Source organism: Vipera ursinii (assembly GCF_947247035.1).
Source record: "Vipera ursinii genome assembly, chromosome: Z".
NCBI lineage: Eukaryota > Metazoa > Chordata > Lepidosauria > Squamata > Viperidae > Vipera > Vipera ursinii.
The window spans coordinates 100,313,384-100,338,048 of record NC_139517.1 but is presented as its reverse complement, the minus strand read 5'-3'; the positions used below and the strand labels follow the sequence as shown (position 1 = coordinate 100,338,048).

General features: G+C 39.8%; 1 protein-coding gene across 1 annotated transcript in view; it reads left to right on the top strand.

The window, feature by feature from the left end:
• LOC310650414 (putative acyl-CoA dehydrogenase 6) overlaps positions 1–24,665 on the top strand; it is a 74,119-nt gene that overhangs the window by 15,654 nt on the left and 33,800 nt on the right. Inside the window, exons 2-3 of the mRNA XM_083379399.1 lie at positions 3,698–3,818; positions 18,521–18,650. Of these exons, the coding sequence (XP_083235525.1) occupies positions 3,698–3,818; positions 18,521–18,650 (251 nt within the window). The remainder of the gene's footprint in view (positions 1–3,697; positions 3,819–18,520; positions 18,651–24,665) is intronic.

Below are 24,665 nucleotides of genomic sequence, written 5' to 3'. Positions count from 1 at the left end.
GTCTCATCATGACATTAAACATTAAACTACGTACTGAATTCATTATTAGGAACATTAACACAATAACTGCACTTAGAAGCATTCCCTGTTCATAAAACATAGACCACTTTAAAGTGAAAATGTTAATAAAAGATCTTTTAAAAGCGGTTATTTATATAAATAATGAAAGAATGGGTAAGATATTTTGTGCTGTTGTCTTTGCTGTATTATCATTGATCTTAATTTTAGTTTTTTACAAGACTTGCATTATTCTCAAGGAACTCCAGTAGGATTTGTTCTTCGATATTTTGATATTTTTCTTCTTCTTTTGTCATAAAAAGAAAGTAATTTTCCAGAAACAGAAAAACTCTGGTAGTAATATAAGTTAAATGAGTTCTTATTTTTCTCAAATAATCAGATATACTAAAACATCCAGACACACTTAATGATTACAAAATCTTATATTTTACAAATTCACTGGCCTTTTACCATACAGTTGCCAAAATGGTATTCTCAACTGTGAACAGTACTTGAGATATTCTTTAATAAAATTACACAATCATGCAGTCATTAAATAAACCCTTGCAGGTTGCTGCTGAGAATGCATGATTTGAACTGCAAACATAAGTATTGTTTACAATCAGTAGCATCTATTAATAAATAAAGGGCTAAACAAGTACAAAAAATGTTTACATTTTTTTAAAAAAAACATTATTTCAATTCTAGCCTAAAACCTGACAACATACCAGCGACTAGTTTCAGATTATGTATTTTTATTTATTTATTTATTTAATTGATTGATTTTATATATCGCCCTATTCCCGAAGGACTCAGAGCGGTTTACAGGGCAAATTAAAACAATACAAATAAATACAATTAAAATAGAATTAAATTAAGACTAGCCCACAATTAAAACAAATTAAAATTTAAAATTTAAAGTTAAATTAAAACCCCCTCAGTCCAGGCCAGAAAGATCAAACAACCAAGTTTTCAGATCCCGGCGAAACGAGCGAAGGTCCGGGGCAGTCCGAAGTTCCACCGGCAGTTCATTCCATAGGGCAGGCGCGCCCACAGAAAATGCCCTCCCCCTGGGGATCACCCATCGGCATTCCCTGACCGGCGGAACCCTAAGGAGGCCCTCCCTGTGGGAGCGCACAGGACGATGGGAGGCTGATGCTGGCAGCAGGTGCTCCCTGAGATAATCTGGATCCATGCCATTTAGGGCTTTATAGGTCATCACCAGCACCTTGAATTTTTAAACCTCAAAGATTACTCCATATTTTTGGGGAAGGAGGAAACATTTAATTGTGGTTTGTGGAGATGTACGAGAATTATTTGGGTCTCTTACAATTTATGTCTTTTTTATCTCCTCATTTTCTTTCTTTACTGTTTACACGTTCTAAGTTATAATTCCAATAAATCTGGAGATGGATATATAATTCAGTTTGGAAAAGGATCAGCTAGCTAGCTAGCTAGAGATGGCCCGAAACATCGGATTCCAACAGTGAACTCTTATCAGCTTTCTACACACAGTCACCTTCTGTTCAGTGTCTTCAGATCATTTGTTTATGTACCGTATTTTCCTGTCTGTGTTTCATATCAGAGCCTACCAGTGATGGGAAATACATATTACAATACACCAGGACATGGAACCAGTGTTGTTAGACTTTAGGAAAAAGGAAGTCAGGCATTAACCTACTCTTTTTGTGTAACGTTTCCTCTAAATCTCTCCTTAACAGCTTGTTCCTTCCTTCCTTTTTCTATTATGCCTCTTTCATACCTTCCCTGAGGTCAGGTCTCAGTTTGTTTACAGAGAGGACCAAAAAGCACTATGAAATATCCCCAAAGCCGAATCCTGGCAGATGGCACAGGAGAATACCATACTAGAGCTAGCAAGGGATTTAGGGAATTTAGCAGTATCCTTTTTCCAAATCTGCCATAGGCCATCTAACCATGTAAGCAAAAGAGTTTTGGTGTCATGTCCTGGATAAAAACTCTGAAATGTGTTCCGAAAATCAGGTCAGCTAAAAATATATCTGAAGTTCTGAAGCCACTGCTTTCTTGATCTTCTTACTCAGCAGTGAAATATTTGTGACTGACTATAATTAAACAAGATCTCTGGATCAAGGGAACGATCTGATTTTCAATAGTGGTATGATAACTTCCTCCTTTAAGCAGGCAGGAACACATCCTGCATTTTAGTAATCATTAATTACTTCTCAAGAGAGGACCTGTTCCAGTGTGGCTGATTTAGTCAGCCAAGAAGTACAGGAGTTGAGCAATCAGGTGATAATATCTTTCAAAACAGATAGGAACAGACTGCTTATTGAGCAATCTCAATATGGGTATTTATTTTATTTATTTATTTATTTAATTGGATTTATATACCGCCCTTTCCTGCAGGACTCAGGGCGGTTTACAGGGTATTTAAAACAAGAAATACAAAAGTTAAAAACAATTAAAATAATTACAACAGTCCCTGAAAAAGTAAAAAAACCCAATTAAAATTAAAATTACAATTCTCAGCCTGGGCCAGAGAGCTCGAAGAGCCAGGTCTTCAGGTCCCGGCGGAATGAACAGAGGTCGGGGGCAGTCCTAAGCTCCACGGGCAGCTGGTTCCAGAGGGCAGGCGCACCCACTGAGAAGGCCCTCCCCCTGGGTGTTACCCACCGGCAATCTTTTACTGGCGGCACCCTGAGAAGTCCCTCCCTGTGGGAGCGCACTGGACGAAGGGAGCTTGATGCCGGCAGCAGGTGTTCCCTCAGATATCCCAGACCCAAGCCATTTAGGGCTTTATAGGTCATTACCAGCACCTTGAATCTCACCCGGAGTGCAACCGGAAGCCAATGCAGCTCGCAGAGTAGAGGTGTTGCATGGGAGTATCGGGATTATTTAAATCTTGACTTGAGAAAAAGAGACTGTTGTGCAGTTAGAACACTAATGTTTTCCCTACATTGTCACAGTTATCCAAATGCAGTTACAAATACTATACTCCAAACTGAGAGATGATTAGATAGAAATTCTGGTTAGTGAGATGAGGTTTCTATAGACTTACCTATGGACATCACTCTACAAGACTCAGCCAACTGCATCATAAAATAACAGAATAAACACAGCTAGGAGAGATTACCCTTCTCTTTACCCTAGTTTATCTCCACAATATTTCAGCACTTTCAGCCAGGATTAAATCTTGGATAAGAGACATTTTACAAAACGATGGTATAAATTATTTCTTGATTTAGTGCCAGCATCTTCTGAAATAAACTTTCCTTTTTTTGCATCTTTACAATTTTGTGCAACATTTAAAGATGAAATATTAAGCAAGTTTTCAAGCTTCATATCACTAGTCTATATTTAAATTTGAATGAAGAACTCTGAAACATGATAGTTAAGCTGTTGTTGGTATTGCAATAATAAGGTTGCAAATCTATCCAATTAACTCTAGCTTCAACTGGTTTTGAGCATCAAACATAGATGGAATTAGTAAATCCATTACTGCATTAAACCAGCATTCCACCCTATTGTTTTAGATTCTGACTACCTTATACTTGCTGGAGATGATGGGAACTGTAGTCCAGCAGAGCAGGGGAGCTTCTATTTATGAAAGCCTGGAATAAATTACTATAAAGCCTGTATTAGAATAGTATTTATCATATAGATGTAATTTCACTCTGTAACTTTTTTCAATTTTCATCCTTCTCTTACTTTCCAAATGCAGATTATCAACAAAGAAATTAATCCATTTGTGGACAAATGGGAAGAAGAGGGACAATTTCCAGCACACCAAGTTTTCAAAACTCTTGGGAAAGCTGGATTTCTTGGAATAGACAAGCTGACCGGTGAGAAAGAAACATACTTTAACAGTTGCCTGTAATTTAGAAAGCATGTAATAATAATAATAATAATAATAATAATAATAATAATAATAATAATAATAATAATAATAATAATAATAATAATAATAATAATAATAATGAAGAAGAAGAAGAAGAAGAAGAAGAAGAAGAAGTAGTAGTTGGAAGGGACCTTGGAGGTCATCTAGTCCAACCCCTGCTCAGGTAGGAAACCCTATAGAAGTTCAGGCAAATGGCTGTCCAGTCTCTTCTTAAAAACTTACAGTGTTGGAGCATTCACCACCTCTGGAGGCAGGTTGTTCCACTGGTTAATTGCTCTAACTGTCAGGAAGTTTCTCCTTAGTTCTAGGTTGCTTCTCTCCTTGACTAGTTTCCATCCGTTGCTTCTTGTCCTGCTTTCAGGTGCTTTGGAAAATAGCTTGACTCCCTCTTCTTTGTGGCAGCCCCTGAGATATTGGAACACTGCTATCATGTCACCCCTCGCCCTTCTCTTCGTTAAACTACACATACCCAATTCCAGCAACCGTTCCCTATATGTTTTAGCCTCCAGTCCCCCAATCATCTTTGTTGCCCTTCTCTGTACCCTTTCTAGAGTCTCAACATCTTTTTTACATCATGGTGACCAAAACTGGATGCAGTATTCCAGGTGTGGCCTTACCAAGGCATTGTAAAGTGGTATTAGTACTTCACATGATCTTGATTCTATCCCTCTGTTAATGCAGCCTAGCACTGTGTTGGCTTTTTTGGCAACTGCCGCACACTGCTGGCTCATACTGAAGTGATTGTCTACTAGGACTCCGAGATCCCTCTCACAGTTACTACTATTAAGCAAAGTACCACCTATACTATACCTGTGCATTTGATTTTTCCTGCCTAAATGTAGAACCTTACTTATTCACCATTGAATTTCATTTTGTTAGATAGCACCCAGTGTTCGAGTCTGTCCAGATCCTCCTGTATTTTAAGCCTATCTTCTGGAGTATTGGCTATTCCTGCCAGCTTGGTGTCATGTGCAAATTTGATAAGTTCCCCTTCTATCCCCTCATCCAAATCGTTGATGAAGATGTTGAAGAGCACTGGGCCCAGAACAGAGCCCTGGGGCACCCCACTACACACTTCCTTCCATGTAGATGCAGTTCCATTGAGGACCATACGCTGAGTACGGCCTGTCAGCCAGCTACGAATCCATCTGGTGGTGATGCTATCTAACCCACATTTTTCTATCTTATCAAGTAGTAGGTTGTGATCTACTTTATCAAATGCCTTACTGAAGTCCAAGTAAATTATATCTACAGCATTCCTCTGGTCCACTAATTTTGTCACTTGGTCAAAGAATGTAATAAGATTTGTCTGGCATGGTATGTTTTTGACAAACCCATGTTGACTTTTAGTGATGACTTTGTTTGCCTCAAGGTGTTCGCTGATTTGTTGTTTGTTTATCTTTTCCAGAATCTTCCCAAGTATTGAGGTCAGGCTGATAGGTCTATAGTTTCCTGGATCTATTTTTTCCCCTTTTTTGAAGATGGGAACTACATCAGCTCTTTTCCAGTCCTCTGGTAGTTCCCCAGTGCTCCAGGATCTTTGAAAAATATAGTTCAGTGGTTCTGAGATCACATCTGCCAGTTTCTTGAGAACTTTAGGGTGTAATCCATCTGGTCCTAGTGATTTGAACTCGTCTAGGCTGGACAGGTGCTCACCATTTTCTTGCCCATCTTAACTTGTGTTTCTATTCTGTTTTTTATGGCACTGGTTTTGGTAGGTTGGACTGTTTTTTCCCTTTGTGTAAAAACAAATGCAAAAAAATGAGTTACGGTAAATAGTTCTGCTTTCTCCCTATTGCTTGTCACCTTCTTGCCACTTTCCCTCACTAATGGACCAATCATTTCCTTAACTTTTTTCTTGTTTTTTATATGTTGAAAGAAGCTTTTTTTTGTTATTTTTGACTTTGATCGCAATCCTGTTCATTTTGAGCCTTAGCTTCCCTCACTTCATCTTTGAGGGCTATTGGCTGATATTCTGCCTTAGTTATGTGCCCCTCTTTCCACTTCTTTATACTTGTCCTTTTATCTTTCAATTTATCAGAGAGTTCTTTATGCAGCCATGCTGGTTTCTTTTGAGAGCTGTTGTTTTTCTTCTTTGTTGGTATTGTGCTAGACTGGGCCTTTATTATCTCACTTTTCAAAATTTTCCAAGCTTCTTGAGTTGTTTTCCTCTTTAGGATTCTCATCCATGGAATTCTTCCCAAGGTCTCTCTAAGTTTATTGAAATTAGCTCTTTTAAAGTCCAAGACTCTAGTTAGGCTGTGTTCTATTGCTTGTGCTTCCATAATGTTGAATTCCAATATTGCATGATCACTTCCCCCCAAGGTTCCTGTGGCTTCGACACTTTCTATTATTTCATTTCTGTTAGTGAGTCTAATATTTGGGTGAAGCATTTATTTAGAGGCTGGCCTTTCTAAATACATCCTAATTATATAGCATTTTAACATGGATGGAATAGAATATAAAGTCATGCAAAAGCAAATACAAATATAATTTTACTAAAATCTAAAGCAGGCTTTATGTGGGACGTGTTTTGACATGGTACTCAAACTTGTTTTTTTTTAAGCTGTCAAACTATGGTATATAAATCTTCATAACCTTCTTTAATAAATAATTCTACTTGCTGTTTTAATTAACTAATTTAAATGCATTTATTTATAACTTTAGTTATCCCTCCACTATTCAATGTTCTATGTTATGAAAGTATATTTTTAAGGTGATTAAGGACTATTTGTTATGAACCTTTGCAAAATACGCAAGAAATAAAAGTCCTAAAGATATGTAAACTGAAAAGCCTTACAACATTGTTCTAGCAAAATATTAAATTGACTTTTGCAAGCTACTCGTGTCCATTTTCTGACTTTACTATCTCACTTGCACAACAGTATTTGCAGCCAGAGAGCATATTGAATCATTATTGGGCTGTTCTGGGAAGACTACTGTCTAATCAATTAATTTCTGCAAATATTAAAGTGTTCTAAGTTCCAAGCACAGTGCTTTCTTTCCACTTAGAAATGGATAGAACTGGTTGTACTACAAAAGAAAAGTGTGGTTAATAATACACAGGTTTAATTGAACATTTAATTGTACAAAAAATTTGGTGGTTTTATTGTTGAGCAGTACTGTGTGTCATCACCATGAAATTGTATTTTCTACTTAAAATCAGCTAACTGTGGAAACAGATGACTAGCTTTTTTAAGTATCTGATTTCCTTAATAGAAGTTTTGAATGTGTGATCTAATAGACAGTTGTGTTCATGATTAAATTTAATTATATTAAATACTTTTTGCCTATTTGTCAAATATTCTGCTATGGATTGTTGCTATCTTAAGTAGGAATCACAGCTTAAATTTAGAAAGGAGCTAATTAAAGAAAATTTTGAGATTTGAATGCCATAGCCAGCCTAATTCTGGTTTCTTAGATGTTATGGAATTCACTGAGAATTGTGAGCACACAAGACATGGGGTAGTCTTTAAATTTTATTTATTTATATATGTTTATATAAATAACCTGGAGGTCTGGGTTCAGTTTTTTTCCAGGATTGAATCTTTTGCCTCCCCCCACCCCACTCCTTTTAAAAATCTCTTCTCATAGGCTGTTTACAGTACAAACAAAATTTTACTTTAGGCATTTTCATAAATATCTTTTTATCTTATATCTAATGCTGTTGCCAACGCTACTAACATCGGATGTTTTTGCATTGACAACAGATGGAAATGTAGCCATTTTTCCCTTTCGCTTTTAGAGTGAGATGACGGTGGGAGGGGGGGATGTGAATGAGAGTCCAGCTAGACATAACAACAATAAATCTTAGCGTGAGAATCAAGGTTATTGAACTCAGAACTGATAAAGAATTGGTGGGCTGGAGAGCTGGAGAGGAAGTCAGCACTTCAAGCTAATTGGGGAATGTGATTTATGACTGTTAATTGGAGGAGGGAATTGTGCTTTGATACTATGTGCCCAGGGGAGGGGAATTTAGTTTTTGGCTTCAATTATTTAAGTGCTGATATTATGCTACTCAAATAAAAGATCCTTTAAAGTAAACAATACCTTGAAGTTCTTTTGAAGAGTTTCATCTGTTGGAACCATGACAGCTGTATTGATGCAGCATCTTTGAAAAGCAAATAAGGGTTAATTGCATACTTCAAATCTTGCTTTGAATAGACAAAAGTGAACATGTTTATGAATGCATGTTGTTAAATTATAGAACAAAATGGAACAAAGCTTAGTAATAATGTATATTTTGTCTCTTTCTTCTGCCATTTTGGAAGGAAAGTGTTCAAGTTTTTATGTTAGTTATTTTGAAGCTATTTCAGATCTTACAGAGTTGTCATTATAGTTTAGCATTTATTTTCAAGTATAATTTTCCTCACAGGGTGGAATATTTCAACATTTTATTCTTATATTCAGGTTTTGCAGTACATAATAGACCTCAGTTCACCTTGAAAAAAACTAAGCTGGGTCAAAAAATAATTAGGAACTCTTAGGTCAAGCCCCTGAAAATGAACCATGACCAAGAAAAGAAGATTCACATCAAATTTCATTAATTTTATTCAATATATGTATCTGTTAATATAAGTGATTAAAATATAGAAACTAAATATAAATTGTTCTCAGTTTATGACTACAATTGAGCTAAAAATTAAGTGTCTAGAAATAACAGGACAGTAGAAACATCAGAAAATTTGTGCAAAGATCAATGGCACAATGGAAGACACAGTTGCAGGTTAATGTCAAGAGAGGAATATTTCAAGGAGATTCAATAATGGTGATGATGATGATGTTGGAGGTCATCTAGTCCAACTCCCTGCTCAGGCAGGAAACCCTGGCTTATATCATTTCAGAAAAATGGCTGTCTAGTCTCTTCTTAAAAACTTCCAGTGTTGGAGCATTCACAGCTTCTAGAGGTAGGTTGTTCCACTGATTAATTGTTCTCACTGTCAGGAAATTTCTCCTAAGTTCTAAGTTGCTTCTCTCTTTGATTAATTTCCATCATTGCTTCTTGTCCTACATTCAGGTGCTTTGGAGAATAGCTTGACTCCCTCTTCTTTGGGGCAACCGCTGAGATATTGGAACACTGCTATCATGTCACCCCTCATCCTTCTCTTAACTTCATTAATACCCAATTCCAGAAACCGTTCCTTATATGTTTTAGCCTCCAGTTCCCTAATAATCTTTGTTGCTTTTCTCTACTCTTTCTAGAGTTTCAGCTTCTTTTTTACATCGTGGTGACCTTAGCAAGGCATTATAAAGTGGTTTTAAGTTTGGGTTTCCATGCTGCATAGTAATAGCTCTCTGTGAGAGTTAAAATCCAAATCCCAGGCTACCTGCATATTGATTGAGATAGCTCTTCAGTGAATTGCTATGTGGATTATCCTTTCTTTTCCTTTCTTTGCTTTTATTCACAGTCCATAGGCTAATTTCTTCTCCCTTAATCTAGATTCTCAGCAGGAACATATGTGAGAGTTTATCATAAAATCCTTCAGGATTTAGCAACATACTTAAAAATCCATTAACCTTCTGTCACATTCTCACATCTACAAAACCTGTTCTATTATTTCTTGTTAGGAAAAGAAAAGTGGGAAAGAGTAATTTCAAAGAAATTTAAACATTCCCAGATGCCCAGCAATTTAATTTTCAGTTCAAAATCCTTTCCTTTTTTACCTTTTTTTGTCATTGTACAAAGTAGGAAATATTCTTTACTGTTAATCATTAAAAATAAGCTTTAGAATGCTGACGCACTATGAACCAAATAACTTGGAATACATACTTTTTAAATATTTGTTCTTGAATTTGTCAGAAATGATACATAAAGGATTGGGTTGAGTTGGATTTGATGTGGTGTGGTTTTACCCAAATATTTGACCCAAACTATGTAATACTGAAATGCAAGCTTTAGTTCATTTCCTGGATATTGTTTTGTTTTATGACCGCACTTTTGTTATTCTACCTAAATTGGCAGAGCAAGTTTTTACTAAGGGAAAGCCAAGGGAAACAATTAACAGATAATCATTGTCTGTTGTCTACAGCCAGGTTTTTCTCTGGTTTCAGTACTAGAAGTCAATAAGAAGTCATAAGTTAATTTTGGACTTGTAGTTCACAGTTCTTTTTTTTTTTATTGAAAAGTTTTATAAAATACAATTTTCCTTTAAAAAAACCCCCCTTCCCCCTCCCTCCTCCCCTCCCTACCTCCCCCCTATCTCCCCCCCTCCCCCTCCCCCTCCTCCCTCCCCTACCTCCCCCCCTCCACTTCCCCTCCTCCCCCCTCCCCCCCCCCGACTTCCCAGAGCAAAATACAAGGTATATATCTAAAAGGCAATCATAAACAATCATATACTAACAATTATAAACTCTAAAATCCATCACTCTCTAGCTTGTATATAGTAAACCAATCCTTAATAATACTAAATATATATAAAAAACTAAAATAAAAGAAAACTAGCATCATTCCCATCTATGTTCTTCCACAATTCACTATTACCTTAACATATTCTCATTTGCACATTAATAAATAGTTCTTACACAAATTAACCCACATTAACCCACAAAACTTTCTTCCTCTTCCTCTGTAGTAAGTTGTCCATTAATTCCAAATTAAAAAAAAAAAATCTATTACCATACATAGCATCCCAAAACTTTTTTTTTTTAAAAAACACAACTACCACTTAACTATAAATATTTTGTGGAAGTTCCATAGATTTCTACTGGTCTTATTTTTTTTTTCTTTTTTGAGCGTTTTAAGGCAGCACGCGTCACCCTCTGTTCTCTAAGATCATCCAAAAGAGTTGCAGCTTGAACTCCTCCTGTACCCTTCTCGTCTATCTGTGCATCTTCATCCTCTTGATGTTCTCCTTCTCCAGATCCCTCTGCAGCTTCCAGAAGTGTTGATGGGGTTACTTCCAAGACATTATTATAAAAATCATGCGCTTGCTTCACATTACTCAAACAGTATCTTTTGCCATCATACATGAAGCTCAACCCAACTGGGATCTCCCATCTGAACCTTATATCTCTTTGCTTGAGCTCTTGCACAAGAAATATAAAATCCTTCCTTCTCTTTAAAATCTTTGGAGGAATTTCTTTTAAAACCAAAACTTGTTGACCAGCAATCACAACTTTGGTATCGTAGGCAGCTTGTATAACTTCATCTCTAATTTCCCTTTTTACAAAATAAACCACCACATCTCTAGGCAACTTTCTCTGTTTAGCAATCCACGAATTCACACGGAACACTTTGTCCATACCTTGTTTTAATTCAGATGCTGGATGGTTCAATACTCCCTCAAAAGCCTCAGAAACCAGCTGCTTTAAATCTTCCTTAATATCCTCTTTTAGGCCTCTAATTCTCACAGCAAACTGCATCTGGTAAAATTGGGCCAAGCTCTGTTCACTGTCAATTTTGTCTTTTAAATCTTCAATTTCCAATACTTTTGCTTCTAATAAAGCATTCTTTTGAATCAAGTCTTGCACTTGATCATCCAGCACCTCCACACATTTAGCAACTTTTTGCACTGAGGACAAAATGTCTACCTTCATTTCTCTAAGTTTCTGTTCCATCCTTTCTTCCATTCTCTGCTCCAATTTCTCCAATTTCTCCTCCATCTGTAGAAATTTAACACCCATTGACTCCAAAATTAACTGGGTATGTTTTTCAAGATCCTTCGATGTCAATACATCAGGAGAATGCAACGCCTGCAGCAATGATTGTTGTTGCACCGGAGAATTTCCAGCACTCCGAAAAGTTCTAGGGGGAGGTTTAGCCGCCATCTTTTACTTACAATTGTGACGCACTTTCACTTTAAATTTTAAACAAAGTCCATCAAGCTTGAGAGTAAAATAAAATCTTCTTCATCTCTTCATCTTTCCCTCTTGTACTGCTCTGCCTGCTCTTTCCCTTTCATAGTCTCTCCTTCAAGCAGGGATGGTCGCAGACGCCTGGCTCTGCTCCATAAAGTCCGGAGCAGAGACGCTGGTCAGCTGGGAGCAGCCCAGGCTACGGGGGAGTTCAATCCTTCGGCCGCCCAAGCTCCAAGCTCAGGCGGCCCCGGAGAACTCAACCCCCACCTGGGGGCTCACCCCCTCCTCTTCTCCCGAGGAGGGGGCTTCAGATTCGCCCGAACAGCTGATCGGCGCTGTTTCGGGCGAAAAAGCACCAGCTGAGCCGCGGGCAGCCCGGGAAGGCTCCCTCCGTCGCCGCGGAGCCACCGGAAGTCAAAAGTAGTTCACAGTTCTGAATACACAGGCAGTCTTCAGAAGATGCTGAAGTTCAATTGTAAGGGTGAAGTACAGGCATATGAGGCAGCTACATAACATGATCTGCTCTTAGGAATTTGTCCATTGGGGTTGTGGAAGAAAATTACATTCTGCTATACCATTTGTTTTATTATTTTTTTTCTCCTATCCTCTCCCTCTCTCTTTTTTGCTTCTGAACTATTTTTATTCCTGCTCTGCATCTTCAGGTATTGTTTTTTTTTTCAAAAAACATAAATTTTTTAAACATTTTTATTTATCCACGAGGGTGTAATTGTCTCTCTGCATGTAGACTTTGATATATGATAGACAGTTTTCAAGGAAGCACTTGTGCACGGAAAGCAGTTTGAGGTTCAACTGTAATGCATTAGAAATGGCTCTTTCCAAAGGAACATTATTCACTTGTCAATCAAGACAACTAAATAATTTATAATTTATTAAAAATATAATTTTCCAACTTTCCTTTTTATGAAACTGACACCGGTTTAATCCACTTTGAAAGTCCCCCCCCACTTAAAAATTAGACAGGTATTTAAAAGTGTTTTGGACATTCAACCAATAAGTAAGTAAGTAGGTAGGTAGGTAGGTAATAAGTAAGCAAGTAAGTAGGTAGGTAGGTAAGTAAATAAATAAATGTAAGTTTGCATTTCTGAGCAAAAATATTGATGAAGCTGGCTATAAGAGAAGGGTGAATATATAAAATAATATTTTCCTAAGACAATATATAGTAACAAAATGTCTCTAAGTTCTGTTAGGCCAGTCTTCCATATCTTTTTTTTAAAAAAAAATTATTAGTTTTTAAAGGGTTAAGGAGGGGGGGTGTAAGGGGATGGGAATTAGGGTTAGGGTACAGGAAAGGTTGGGGGTGAGGGTTGGGGTTTCCCCCAATAACATTCAATATTTGGCAAACAGCATATTGTCTGGGTAAATATATATAAATAAAAGTAATAAAGCTAATAATTGATAACAATGATAGGTATAATAGATTATCATAAACAATAGTAAGTTTTCAATGTATAGTATTTTTCTTACTCAAATAAATTCAAAATTGCATATCACATTCCTTTCTCTCTAACTCGCTTATCTAGCCATTGATAGAATTTATTCCAAGTTCTATAGTAAACTGAATGCTCTTTCTCTTTAATCTCTAAAGTTAATCTATCCATTTCTGCACAATCCAATATTTTCTTGATTAATACTTATTCAGTTGGTAACTTTTCATTTTTCCAATATTGGGCATACATAATTCTCGCTGCTGTCAATACATGTAACATTAAGTATCTGCTCTCCTTGTCATAGTTGGGGCCTATCATTCCTAACAGAAACAATTCTGGTTTAAATTCTATTTGTTTTTTAATCATCTTCTCCAACCATAAGTATATCTTAAGCCAAATCCCTTTAGCTTTAGGACATGACCACCAGATATGGTAATATTCCATATCTTAATTTTTATATGCTACCTTTTTGCTGTGTGCTTTATACAGGTACCTAGTACAATCCTACTTTTCCATTTATGTTCAAAAGTATTTTTAATAAAATTTATTGCTTTTATAATTAAAGTTTTAATATGCCAATTACCTGGAATGCCTAATATTAAATTAAGTATATTAAATATATATGAGTATTTCAAAAGGCTTTAGTAAATTTCTAGAAATACAATGTTTATACATCTTTTCATAGAATTCATGTGTCTTAAAATGATTCTGTACATTCCGTATCTTCTCCATTAGTATAATTCATTCTGCAGTATAAAGCCATTCTATATTCTGCGTAGTTTAAGACTAATGTTTGAATTAAATAATGATTTTTCATTATGTGTATTTGCTTTTACACATAATCACCACATTCACTAGATATTTCTTGCAACAATGGACAAGCTTCTTAAAGTTGTTGTGAACGCTATATTTGTCTTTTCAGCCAGATTCTGTTATCTCTTCTTTGAGTCAAACATGCTGAAAAAAGTTTTTCTTCAGCTTTGGGAAAAGGTGAAAATTGTTTTGTGCCAAGTTTTAATTATATGGCAGATGGAGTAAGATAATGAGATCCAACTTTGTAATTGCCATTTGGGTAGCCTGAAAAGTGTGAAACCAGCCTTTAGCACATTACAACAAATTTACTTTCTTGTGCTTCTGAACTCTGCTTAATCATTGTTTCAAAGTTTTGAATATTTTAATGTAGTACTTTATAACACTACCTGATTCAGGGAAATCCATATGAATCGTAGCATCTGATTCCAAAAACTGTGGCAACTTTCCTCTGAGTGATCTGATTGTCCCTGATCAATTTATCAACCCTTCTCTTGTGAAACTTAACAGCTGCTGTACCACTTTGTTCATTTCATTCTTGATTACTCAATTAAACTTTTCTCAGCTTACCATCTTTACATTTGTTGGCCTAGCCGTGCACAGTGCTGATGTCAATACAATCATAACCTAATCCTAACCTTTTCCCCGCAATCATATAAACACATTTTGGGCGCTTGGCAGCCAGCCCACATTTATGGCTGTTTTCAGCATCCCGTGGTCATTAGGATGTTTTTTCCAAAAATCAGCAAAAATGCCTTAGAGAGAACCCTACTGTTAGTGACAGTGGGGTTCACTTAGCACTGTGCTCACTTAACAATCACAGCTTTCATTTAACAACCACTGCAAAACTCACAAAATTGGGTCACTCATGTGATGACCCACTTAATGTCTGGTAGGTCATGAGTCATTACGGTCATGATGGGGGTGGGAGTGGGAGAGAGATGGTTAGTACTCTTAAACTTTTTGTACTTTGACATTTCTTGGTATTTTTAACTCTATTGTACACCTCTTTTGGAAATATACAATTAAAAAGCAGATTATAGATTCTTTTGCAATACATTTTAATGAACTTCTTATATTCTGGCTTCCTGTTTCTCTTTCCTTACATTTTATCTCTAACCTTTTGAATAAAAAGTCAGGGAGATTTGTTTGACTCAGCATCCACTCTTCCAAACAAAACTAAGCCAGCATATACACATTGTTCCTTTTTCAAAAACAGCCATTTTTCCCCGCTGCCAAGAATTTTGTGCAACATAGGCAAGCCAAGAGAAAGACAGATGAACTCCGTAGTTTCCTTCAGATCTGTTCTTTCCAAGTATATGTTTGTTTTTGGGGGGAGCATGATTTGAAGAAATGAGTTTATCAAGCGATCTTAAAAATAATATTTTTTAATGATCAAGAAGACCATGGCAAAATTATAGTGTGCTTAGAAAAAGCACATTTAGCTGGAGGAAGGAACAAAAGTATCAGGCTGTCCATCCTAACTTCCTTGCACAAATTAAAGCGTGAACCCAATGTTATTTCCGCTTACTAGTTTTGTACATTGAATTCCATTCCTGCTAGAGCCCATCTACTAAATAAAAAATACCTATTTTGCAAGATTTTTTTTTATTTTTACTCTATTTTATAAGATGATTTATTTTGTCCATTTTATTATATACCACCCCTACACACACACACACACACACACACACACACACACACACACAGAGAGAGAGAGAGAGAGAGAGAGAGAGAGAGAGAGAGAGAGAGAGAGAGAGAGAGAGTTTCTTCTTTGTTTTCTACCTGCTCTATGTGAATGTGTGTCTGTCTGTCTGGTCTCGTGTCTATCTGTCCTGCAGTAGGCAATACAATTTGTTTTATCCAAAGTTATGCAAACAAAATTCATTAGTTTACAAGCAAGGACATGAGTGCTTAGTGTCTGATAGCTTCTGCTTGTAACTTTTATTTTTTTAAAAAAATTCTTTATTCATCAATATTTCAAGGCTGCCTGATTCTTCAATAGTCTGGGTGGCTTACAAATAAATATGCAAGGAAGCAAATTGTATAAAAAGAAGAATAGCCTTTTCAAAACCTAGGACAAAGCTAAACTAACTAAAAGGGATACACAACTATTTTAACCCATGGCCTTGGAGAACAGACAGGTTTTCATAATTTTCAGAATGTTATAAGGGTAGAAGCTGCATGAATCTCCAGGAAGATATCCCAGAGCTTGTTGCAGCTCAGTAAGCATATCTTCTGAGTCACCCAAAATCTCATTGTTTAAAGCAGAGGTGAGGAATGATGGCCTCTTTATGACTGGTGGACTTCAACAGCCAGAATTCCTGAGCCAATATTCTGGGAGTTGAAGTCTACAAGTGATAAAAGGGTCCTCATGTCCCACCTTTGGTTTAAAGGCTCCACAAGGCTCAGAAGGATCCTAGGTATAGTCAGATACCCCCAGCCAAAGATACAGTTACTAATTAATCCAAACTATAATGCAGAATTTGAGAATGGAAATCAAATGACGATTTTATGGCCATATTTATTATTTTTGTTTTGGCTCTATCTCCATCTGGTTGATATTGTCTTGAGGGCCTGATAATTAATCTTTCCATTTGGTTGAATTTATTATAGTTGAACATTTAACAGGAAATAGTGGTATTATTCAGAAATTTAAACCATCTGGAAAATGAGTTTTATTTTCTTCCTTGGCATAGCTGATGTTGCCCTCAGTTGCTGTATGATAAGCTAAAAACAATGCAATGTTTTTTTGCAGGCAATAGGTGAAGCAGCCAAGCAATGCAGTCATGATTTCATACTTTACAACCATGTCACTTAGCAATGGAAATTCTAGTCCCATTTCCCATCATTAAGTGAGGACTACCTGTATTTTCTATCCCTTATAGCCATCAATTCTCTTTTTTCCCCAGGCCTAGTAACAGCTGCCACTTGGTGAGGTGGAAACTACAACTGCACAAAAACAATCACATACAAAAATGTCATCCCCTGGTAGCCAGGAAGTGCTATATTATTTTTATATAGTATATTATTTTTCCCGGCACCATACTTACCATTTGTTTTCATTAAGCTTGGTATCATGGGATCACTATTTGCAGCCTCCTGTTGGTTTCCCCATTGACTCTGTGTTTAGAAAGCTGGCAAAGAAAGTTACGAATGGTACTCATGTGACCATGAGATGCTGCAATGTCATAATTGTGAACCAGTCATCAAGTATCTGGATCGTGATCGCATGATAGGATGCTGCAACTGAGTAAATACAAGAGCTAACTATAAGTACCACTTATTCAGTGCCATCACAATTTGAATGGTTGTTAAGTGAGATCACTTGTATGTATATCTGTGTCACAAAGGGAAGCTTCAGCTGGATACTATCATTCTTAGATACAATTCAAAAAGAGCAACTCCCTCCCCCCTGCTTCATTCTTGTGATGTGGTCACCTATGAGGAATCATCAACCCTTTTACTGCTTAGATCCTGCTCTGAGATATGTTGGTTTTTGTCACTGTGAAATTAACATTCACATTTTCTTATTTTTGTCCTCTCAATCATTTTTGTGATAGAGATTTCTGTAACTTTTGTATGCTGTTCTTTTTGCCTAAACTTGATCTAAATGCTTTTAACTGTAGTTATCTCAAGGAATGCTTTGAAGTTCTCTGTAGGGGAAAATCTGCTATTGCAACCTTCAACTCAATTCAGAATAGAATTGGAAGGGACCTTGGAGGTCTTCTAGTCCAACCTCCTGCTTGAGAACCTTCTAATAAAATGCATATAAACTGTGGCCATTATTCCAAATAGCAAATAATCTATGGACTTTCTGCTCCATGATTTCAATACAATAAAAGATAACATATGCTTATAAATGTTCCCAGATAGTGGCAAAATGCTAGTTCATATTAAGTGTATCTATAAACATTTGCAAAGCCATTTGTACTTTGCTATACAAATTTTGTGCAGGATAGGAACAGGGTACAAAGCCACATCTGCTCTGTAAGAAATACACAATATGGCATAAAGAGCTACACCTGACATCATTTTTCAGCCTGTGTAAAAATTATTGATTGAAATAGAGATTTCATTGTGCCATTGCTAGCACTGACATATAACTTTAAGTAAAATATTAAATGGACAGTGTAAATAAATTATTTTGAACAGATAGTTATAGTCAAGAATGATTTTTAAGACTATAAATCTTTCCCATATTTTCTCCTATGTTGGAAGATCAAGCTAAATATTCTTTCAATGCTATCCAGCATCTCCCAAACTAGATTATTAGAAGAAATGGAGGATTCCATTCTCTCATCAGTGTTGAAGTAACAATGCTATCCAGGTCACATTTAGGCATTGATCTAATTAAGAAGTATGATTAGTTCAAGTGGTGTTCTTTGTTGGCAAAATGTCTTCAGCATGCTTGAGCGTTCTCTGAAAGATCTGTTGTACTATCATTTTAATTCCATAGGTGATAGCAGTAATTCAACGAGGTAATTCATTAAAATGGACTTGCTACGTTATGCAAAGAAGCCATATAATAACTCTAGAATTCATAACTTTACATCAGTTTTGTAATGGTAATGTGTTTTCTTATATTCAGAATATGGCGGCCTAAATTTGGATTTCTCCTACAATGCTGCAGTGGCAGAAGAACTTGGATATATTCGCTGTGGAGCTATTCCCCTAGCTATTGGGGTACAAAGCAGTATGGCTACACCAGCTCTTGCAAGGTAAATTTGTGGGGGGAAAACCTTCTTGGATCCTGTCTTTTTTCCATTAAACCACAGAATTAGAGACCATTCAGAACATCAAGTCCAATTTCCTACTTAGTTTGTGGGGTTTTTTAAAGTAATACTGGAATTTCCAGAATCTTTAGAAAAGACAACAGAAGTAAAACAGTTTGGAATCTAGCCCTGCAGAGCAGAGATTTTTTTTTTAAAAAAAGTAATTTCGTTATTCCACATTTGATCTCAGGATTGAAGTGTAACAAAGTTCTGATTTTGGAGATGTGCTTCTATGGGTGTTTATTATTTATTTACTCATCATGGTGAGTCCTGGACTAGGGTGGTGGCAACTTAGACTTTAGAGACCCATGGCAGCTATGGCTGATGGTTACTCTCCAGCTCCTCCCTGCATGTCCTCAGGCAGCAGTTCATCCGGCAACTCTGGAACTCCTTGTTCGTTGTTGGTCACCTTATCTAAGTCTGAGCTCAACATGACAAGGAGCAAAGAAAGCTCTGATGACATTTGAGAAGATGCTTACCTTTTGCATTTACTTATTACATATTTGCAACAGTTCAGTGAAGGAGGTCAAAAATGAACCTAGGATATCCCCAGTTGAACCATTTGCTCTGACATCAGGCATGCTGTTGTTACTTCATCAGAGAGGCTGCTAAGATCTCTTCAAAGGTCAAGAGACATGGGTAATAATAATAATAATAATAATAATAATAATAATAATAATAAGGTTGGAAGGGACCTTGGAGGTCATCTAGTCCAACCCCCTGCTCAGGCAGGAAACCCTATACCATTTCAGGCAAATGGCTGTCCAGTCTCTTTTTAAAAACTTCCAGTGTTGGAGCATTCAACACTTCTGGAGGCAGGTTGTTCCACTGGTTAATTGCTCTAACTGTCAGGAAGTTTCTCCTTAGTTCTAGATTGCTTCTCTCCATGACTAGTTTCCATCCGTTGCTTCTTGTCCTGCCTTCAGGTGCTTTGGAGAATAGCTTGACTCCCTCTTCTTTGTGGCAGCCCCTGAGATATTGGAACACTGCTATCATGTCACCCCTCACCTTTCTCTTCATTAAACTACACATACCCAATTCCAGCAACCGTTCCCTATGTTTTAGCCTCCAGTCCCCCAATCATCTTTGTTGCTCTTCTCTGTACTCTTTCTAGAGTCTTGACATCTTTTTTACATCTTGGTGACCAAAACTGCATGCAGTATTCCAGGTGTGGCCTTACCAAGGCATTGTAAAGTGGTATTAGTACTTCACATGATCTTGATTCTATCCCTCTGTTAATGCAGCCTAGCACTGTGTTGGCTTTTTTGGCAGCTGCAGCACACTACTGGCTCATATTTAAATGATTGTCCACTAAGACTCCAAGATCCCTCTCACAGTTATTACTATTGAGCATGATACCACCTATACAATACCTGTACATCTGGATTTTCTTGCCTAAATGTAGTACCTTACTTTTTCACCATTGAATTTCATTTTGTTAGATAGCGCCCGGTGTTCGAGTCTGTCCAGATCCTCCTGTATCTTAAGCCTATCTTCTGGAGTATTGGCTATTCCTGCCAGCTTGGTGTTGTCTGCAAATTTGATGAGTTCCCCATCTATCCCCTCATCCAAACCATTAATGAAGATATTGAAGAGCACTGGGCCCAGAACAGAGCCCTGTGGCACCCCACTACACACTTCCCTCCATGTAGATGCAGTTCCATTGAGGACCACATGCTGAGTATAGCTGGTCAGCTAGCTATGAATCCATTTGGTGGCGATGCTTTTTAGAAAAGTACCGTATATACTTGAGTATAAGCCGAATTTTTCAGCCCACTTTTTGGGCTGAAAAATTCCACTTCGGCTTATACTCCAGTCAACAAAAAAACTTACCGAGGACTTGTGCGCGGCCGAGGCTTTGGTGCTTCCGGGATCGCGTGCACCTCTCCCAAGCCACCGCCATCCGGAGACCTGCCGAAGTTTGGGGAGGTTTGGGGAGGTGCGCGCGCACCTCCCCAAACCTCCCCAAACGTCGGCAGGTCTCCGGACCTCCGCGCCTTGCCTTCCTGCTTCTTTCCGCAGCGGAAAGAAGCAGGCAGGCAGGGTGCGGAGGAACGGAGACCTGCCGACGTTTGGGGAGATTTGGGCGCCTCCCCAAACCTCCCCAAACGTCGGCAGGCCTCCGTTCCTCCGCGCAGACCTGCCGACGTTTGGGGAGGTTTGGGCGCCTCCCCAAACCTCCCCAAACGTTGGCAGGTCTCCGTTCCTCCTGCCGACGTTTGGGGAGGTTTGGGCGCCTCCCCAAACGTCGGCAGGTCTCCGTTCCTCCGCGCAGACCTGCCGATGTTTGGGGAGGTTTGGGCGCCTCCCCAAACCTCCCCAAACGTCGGCAGGTCTCCGTTCCTCCTGCCGACATTTGGGGAGGTTTGGGCGCCTCCCCAAACCTCCCCAAACGTTGGCAGGTCTTCGTTCCTCCTGCCGACGTTTGGGGAGGTTTGGGCGCCTCCCCAAACGTCGGCAGGTCTCCGTTCCTCTGCGCAGACCTGCCGATGTTTGGGGAGGTTTGGGCGCCTCCCCAAACCTCCCCAAACGTCGGCAGGTCTCCGTTCCTCCTGCCGACATTTGGGGAGGTTTGGGCGCCTCCCCAAACCTCCCCAAACGTCGGCAGGTCTCCGTTCCTCCACGCAGACCTGCCGACGTTTGGGGAGGTTTGGGCGCCTCCCCAAACGTCGGCAGGTTCCGTTCCTCCGCGCAGACCTGCCGACATTTGGGGAGGTTTGGGGAGGCACCCAAACCTCCCCAAACGTCGGCAGGTCTGCGCGGAGGAACGGAGACCTGCCGACGTTTGGGGAGGTTTGGGGAGGCGCCCAAACCTCCCCAAACGTCGGCAGGTCTGCGCGGAGGAACGGAGACCTGCCGACGTTTGGGGAGGTTTGGGGAGGCGCCCAAACCTCCCCAAACGTCGGCAGGTCTGCGCGGAGGAACGGAGACCTGCCGACGTTTGGGGAGGTTTGGGGAGGCGCCCAAACCTCCCCAAACGTTGGCAGGAGGAATGGAGACCTGCCGACGTTTGGGGAGGTTTGGGGAGGCGCCCAAACCTCCCCAAATGTCGGCAGGAGGAATGGAGACCTGCCGACATTTGGGGAGGTTTGGGGAGGCGCCCAAACCTCCCCAAACGTCGGCAGGTCTGCGCGGAGGAACGGAGACCTGCCGACGTTTGGGGAGGTTTGGGGAGGCGCCCAAACCTCCCCAAACGTCGGCAGGAGGAACGGAGACCTGCCGACGTTTGGGGAGGTTTGGGGAGGCGCCCAAACCTCCCCAAACGTCGGCAGGAGGAACGGAGACCTGCCGACGTTTGGGGAGGTTTGGGGAGGCGCCCAAACCTCCCCAAACGTCGGCAGGAGGAACGGAGACCTGCTGACGTTTGGGGAGGTTTGGGGAGGCGCCCAAACCTCCCCAAACGTCGGCAGGTCTGCGCGGAGGAACGGAGACCTGCCGACGTTTGGGGAGGTTTGGGGAGGTGCCCAAACCTCCCCAAACGTCGGCAGGTCTGCGCGGAGGAACGGAGACCTGCCGACGTTTGGGGAGGTTTGGGGAGGCGCCCAAACCTCCCCAAACGTCGGCAGGTCTGCGCGGAGGAACGGAGACCTGCCGACGTTTGGGGAGGTTTGGGGAGGCGCCCAAACCTCCCCAAACGTCGGCAGGAGGAACGGAGACCTGCCGACGTTTGGGGAGGTTTGGGGAGGCGCCCAAACCTCCCCAAACGTCGGCAGGTCTGCGCGGAGGAACGGAGACCTGCCGAGGTTTGGGGAGGCGCCCAAACCTCCCCAAACGTTGGCAGGAGGAACGGAGACCTGCTGACGTTTGGGGAGGTTTGGGGAGGCGTCCAAACCTCCCCAAACGTCGGCAGGTCTGCGCGGAGGAACGGAGACCTGCCAACGTTTGGGGAGGCGCCCAAACCTCCCCAAACGTCGGCAGGAGGAACGGAGACCTGCCGACGTTTGGGGAGGCACCCAAACCTCCACAAACGTCGGCAGGTCTCCGTTCCTCCGTGCCCTGCCTGCCTGCTTCTTTCCGCTGCGGAAAGAAGCAGGCAGGCAGGGCGCGGAGGTCCGGAGACCTGCCAACGTTTGGGGAGGTTTGGGGAGGTGCACGCGCACCTCCCCAAACCTCCCCAAAGTTTGGCAGGTCTCCGGACGGCGGCGGCTTGGGAGAGGTGCGCGCGATCCTGGAAGCACCGAAGCCTCGGCCGCGCGCATGTCCTCGGTAAGCTCCGGGCGGTCACTTGCTTCGCGTCTCCTGAGGGAAGGGGGGGCGACTGGAGCGGGCGTGTTTCCTCGCCTGCTGGGCGCCGCGATTTGCCCGGGGAACGTGCGGGCCCCGAATGGCAGCGTGGAGCGAGGAAGCGGACAGCCAGGGCTTCCCCGAGAGCCGCGGCCACACAGGGTATTCCTATGTATTCAGGCTTGCAACATGGCGGATCGAGCCTCTGCTGGCGGCAGAGGCTTGCAGAACGGCAGATCGGCTTATACTCGAGTCAATAACTTTTTCCAGTTTTTGGGGGTGAAATTGGGGGTCTCGGCTTATACTCGAGTCGGCTTATACTCAAATATATACGTATCTAGAAAATACTATATAACTGACCCAAACCCATTTTTGTTTTATTTTCTTGCTAGACTATATTAGTATGGTAGATGTCATTCTTATAGACATTGGACACTGACTCACATTTTATTTAGTGCTTGTGAGAAATAAAAAATATTTAAAACATTAAAGTGTCCAAATTAATTCATGATTGTCATATCTCACAAGATTGCAGGATTTTTGTCTTGAAATTTAACAAGGATTCAGCATGGTTTACCACAGTCGGATAAAGATTTCAGCATTCTTGCACTCTTGCACTCTTATGGGTTCCAGCCAGTGGTGGGATTCAGCCAGTTTGCACCACTTCGACAGAACCAGTAGCTATTTTTTTGTTGCCCAAGCCCAGAATGGACTTCCGGAAGTGGCATCATAGAGAACCTGTTGTTGACCTATTTGAATCCCACCACTGGTTCCAGCTGTTTGTATTTGGATTTCCTGGATGCCATCATGGTGCCCTATAGTATCTATACTATACTATGGTGCCCTTTAGTATCACTTTGCTGATCCTAGATCAGGGGTCTTCAAATGTGGCACTTTTAAGACTTGTGGACTTCAACTCCCAGAATTCCTCAGCCATCATGGCTGGTTGAGGAATTCTGGGAGTTGAAGTCCACAGATCTTAAAGTTGCTAAATTTGTAGACCCCTGTCCTAGATGCAGATTATGGTTTGGAAGGGGAAAGCTCTTGTCTTTTTTGCAACATGATATCATCTGATGAATCAGTATTCTCCATGGGAATGTTTTAGATTAACTAAATAAATTAGCTATTTAGTAATTAGGCTTTGCATAATTATACTAAAAGTGATTTTGATATTGGTGGTTGCTTTCCTGTGGGCATGTTTTCAAAATTTGCATTGCCCAAAGCCTTGGGAACGGTCTCATTTATATATGATAGAAAGAAGCAGTTACGGTACTTATTTTGATCTTGACACCATACTTCTGTTTACACAGCCTAGGGATGAATTTTAATCTACTTATCCCATGCTCAGTAGAGGTTACCATATCTTCCTTTTTTAATAAAAGTTTTATTGATTTTTTACAATAACAATCCTTAGTGCCTGGTGTACAGTGTGTTGTCTTGGTTCATAAATTTTTTGGGAAAAACTTACAATCAATACTAGTTAATTAACAAGTCAATAATAATTAATTTTTATATTTACATAATTAGTATATCAATTAATAATATATTTCCTTGATCTTCTCTTCTCCCAGTAGTATCCTCCGTCTTCAACATTAAACAAATATAATTTTGATATTTGATATTTTCAATATATAAATGATTTAATATAAACATTTTCTTCCATATTTATGTCAACAATAATAGTATCCATATGTGGCATTTTTTTCTTATCAACATGTTATTTTCATAAAAATCTTA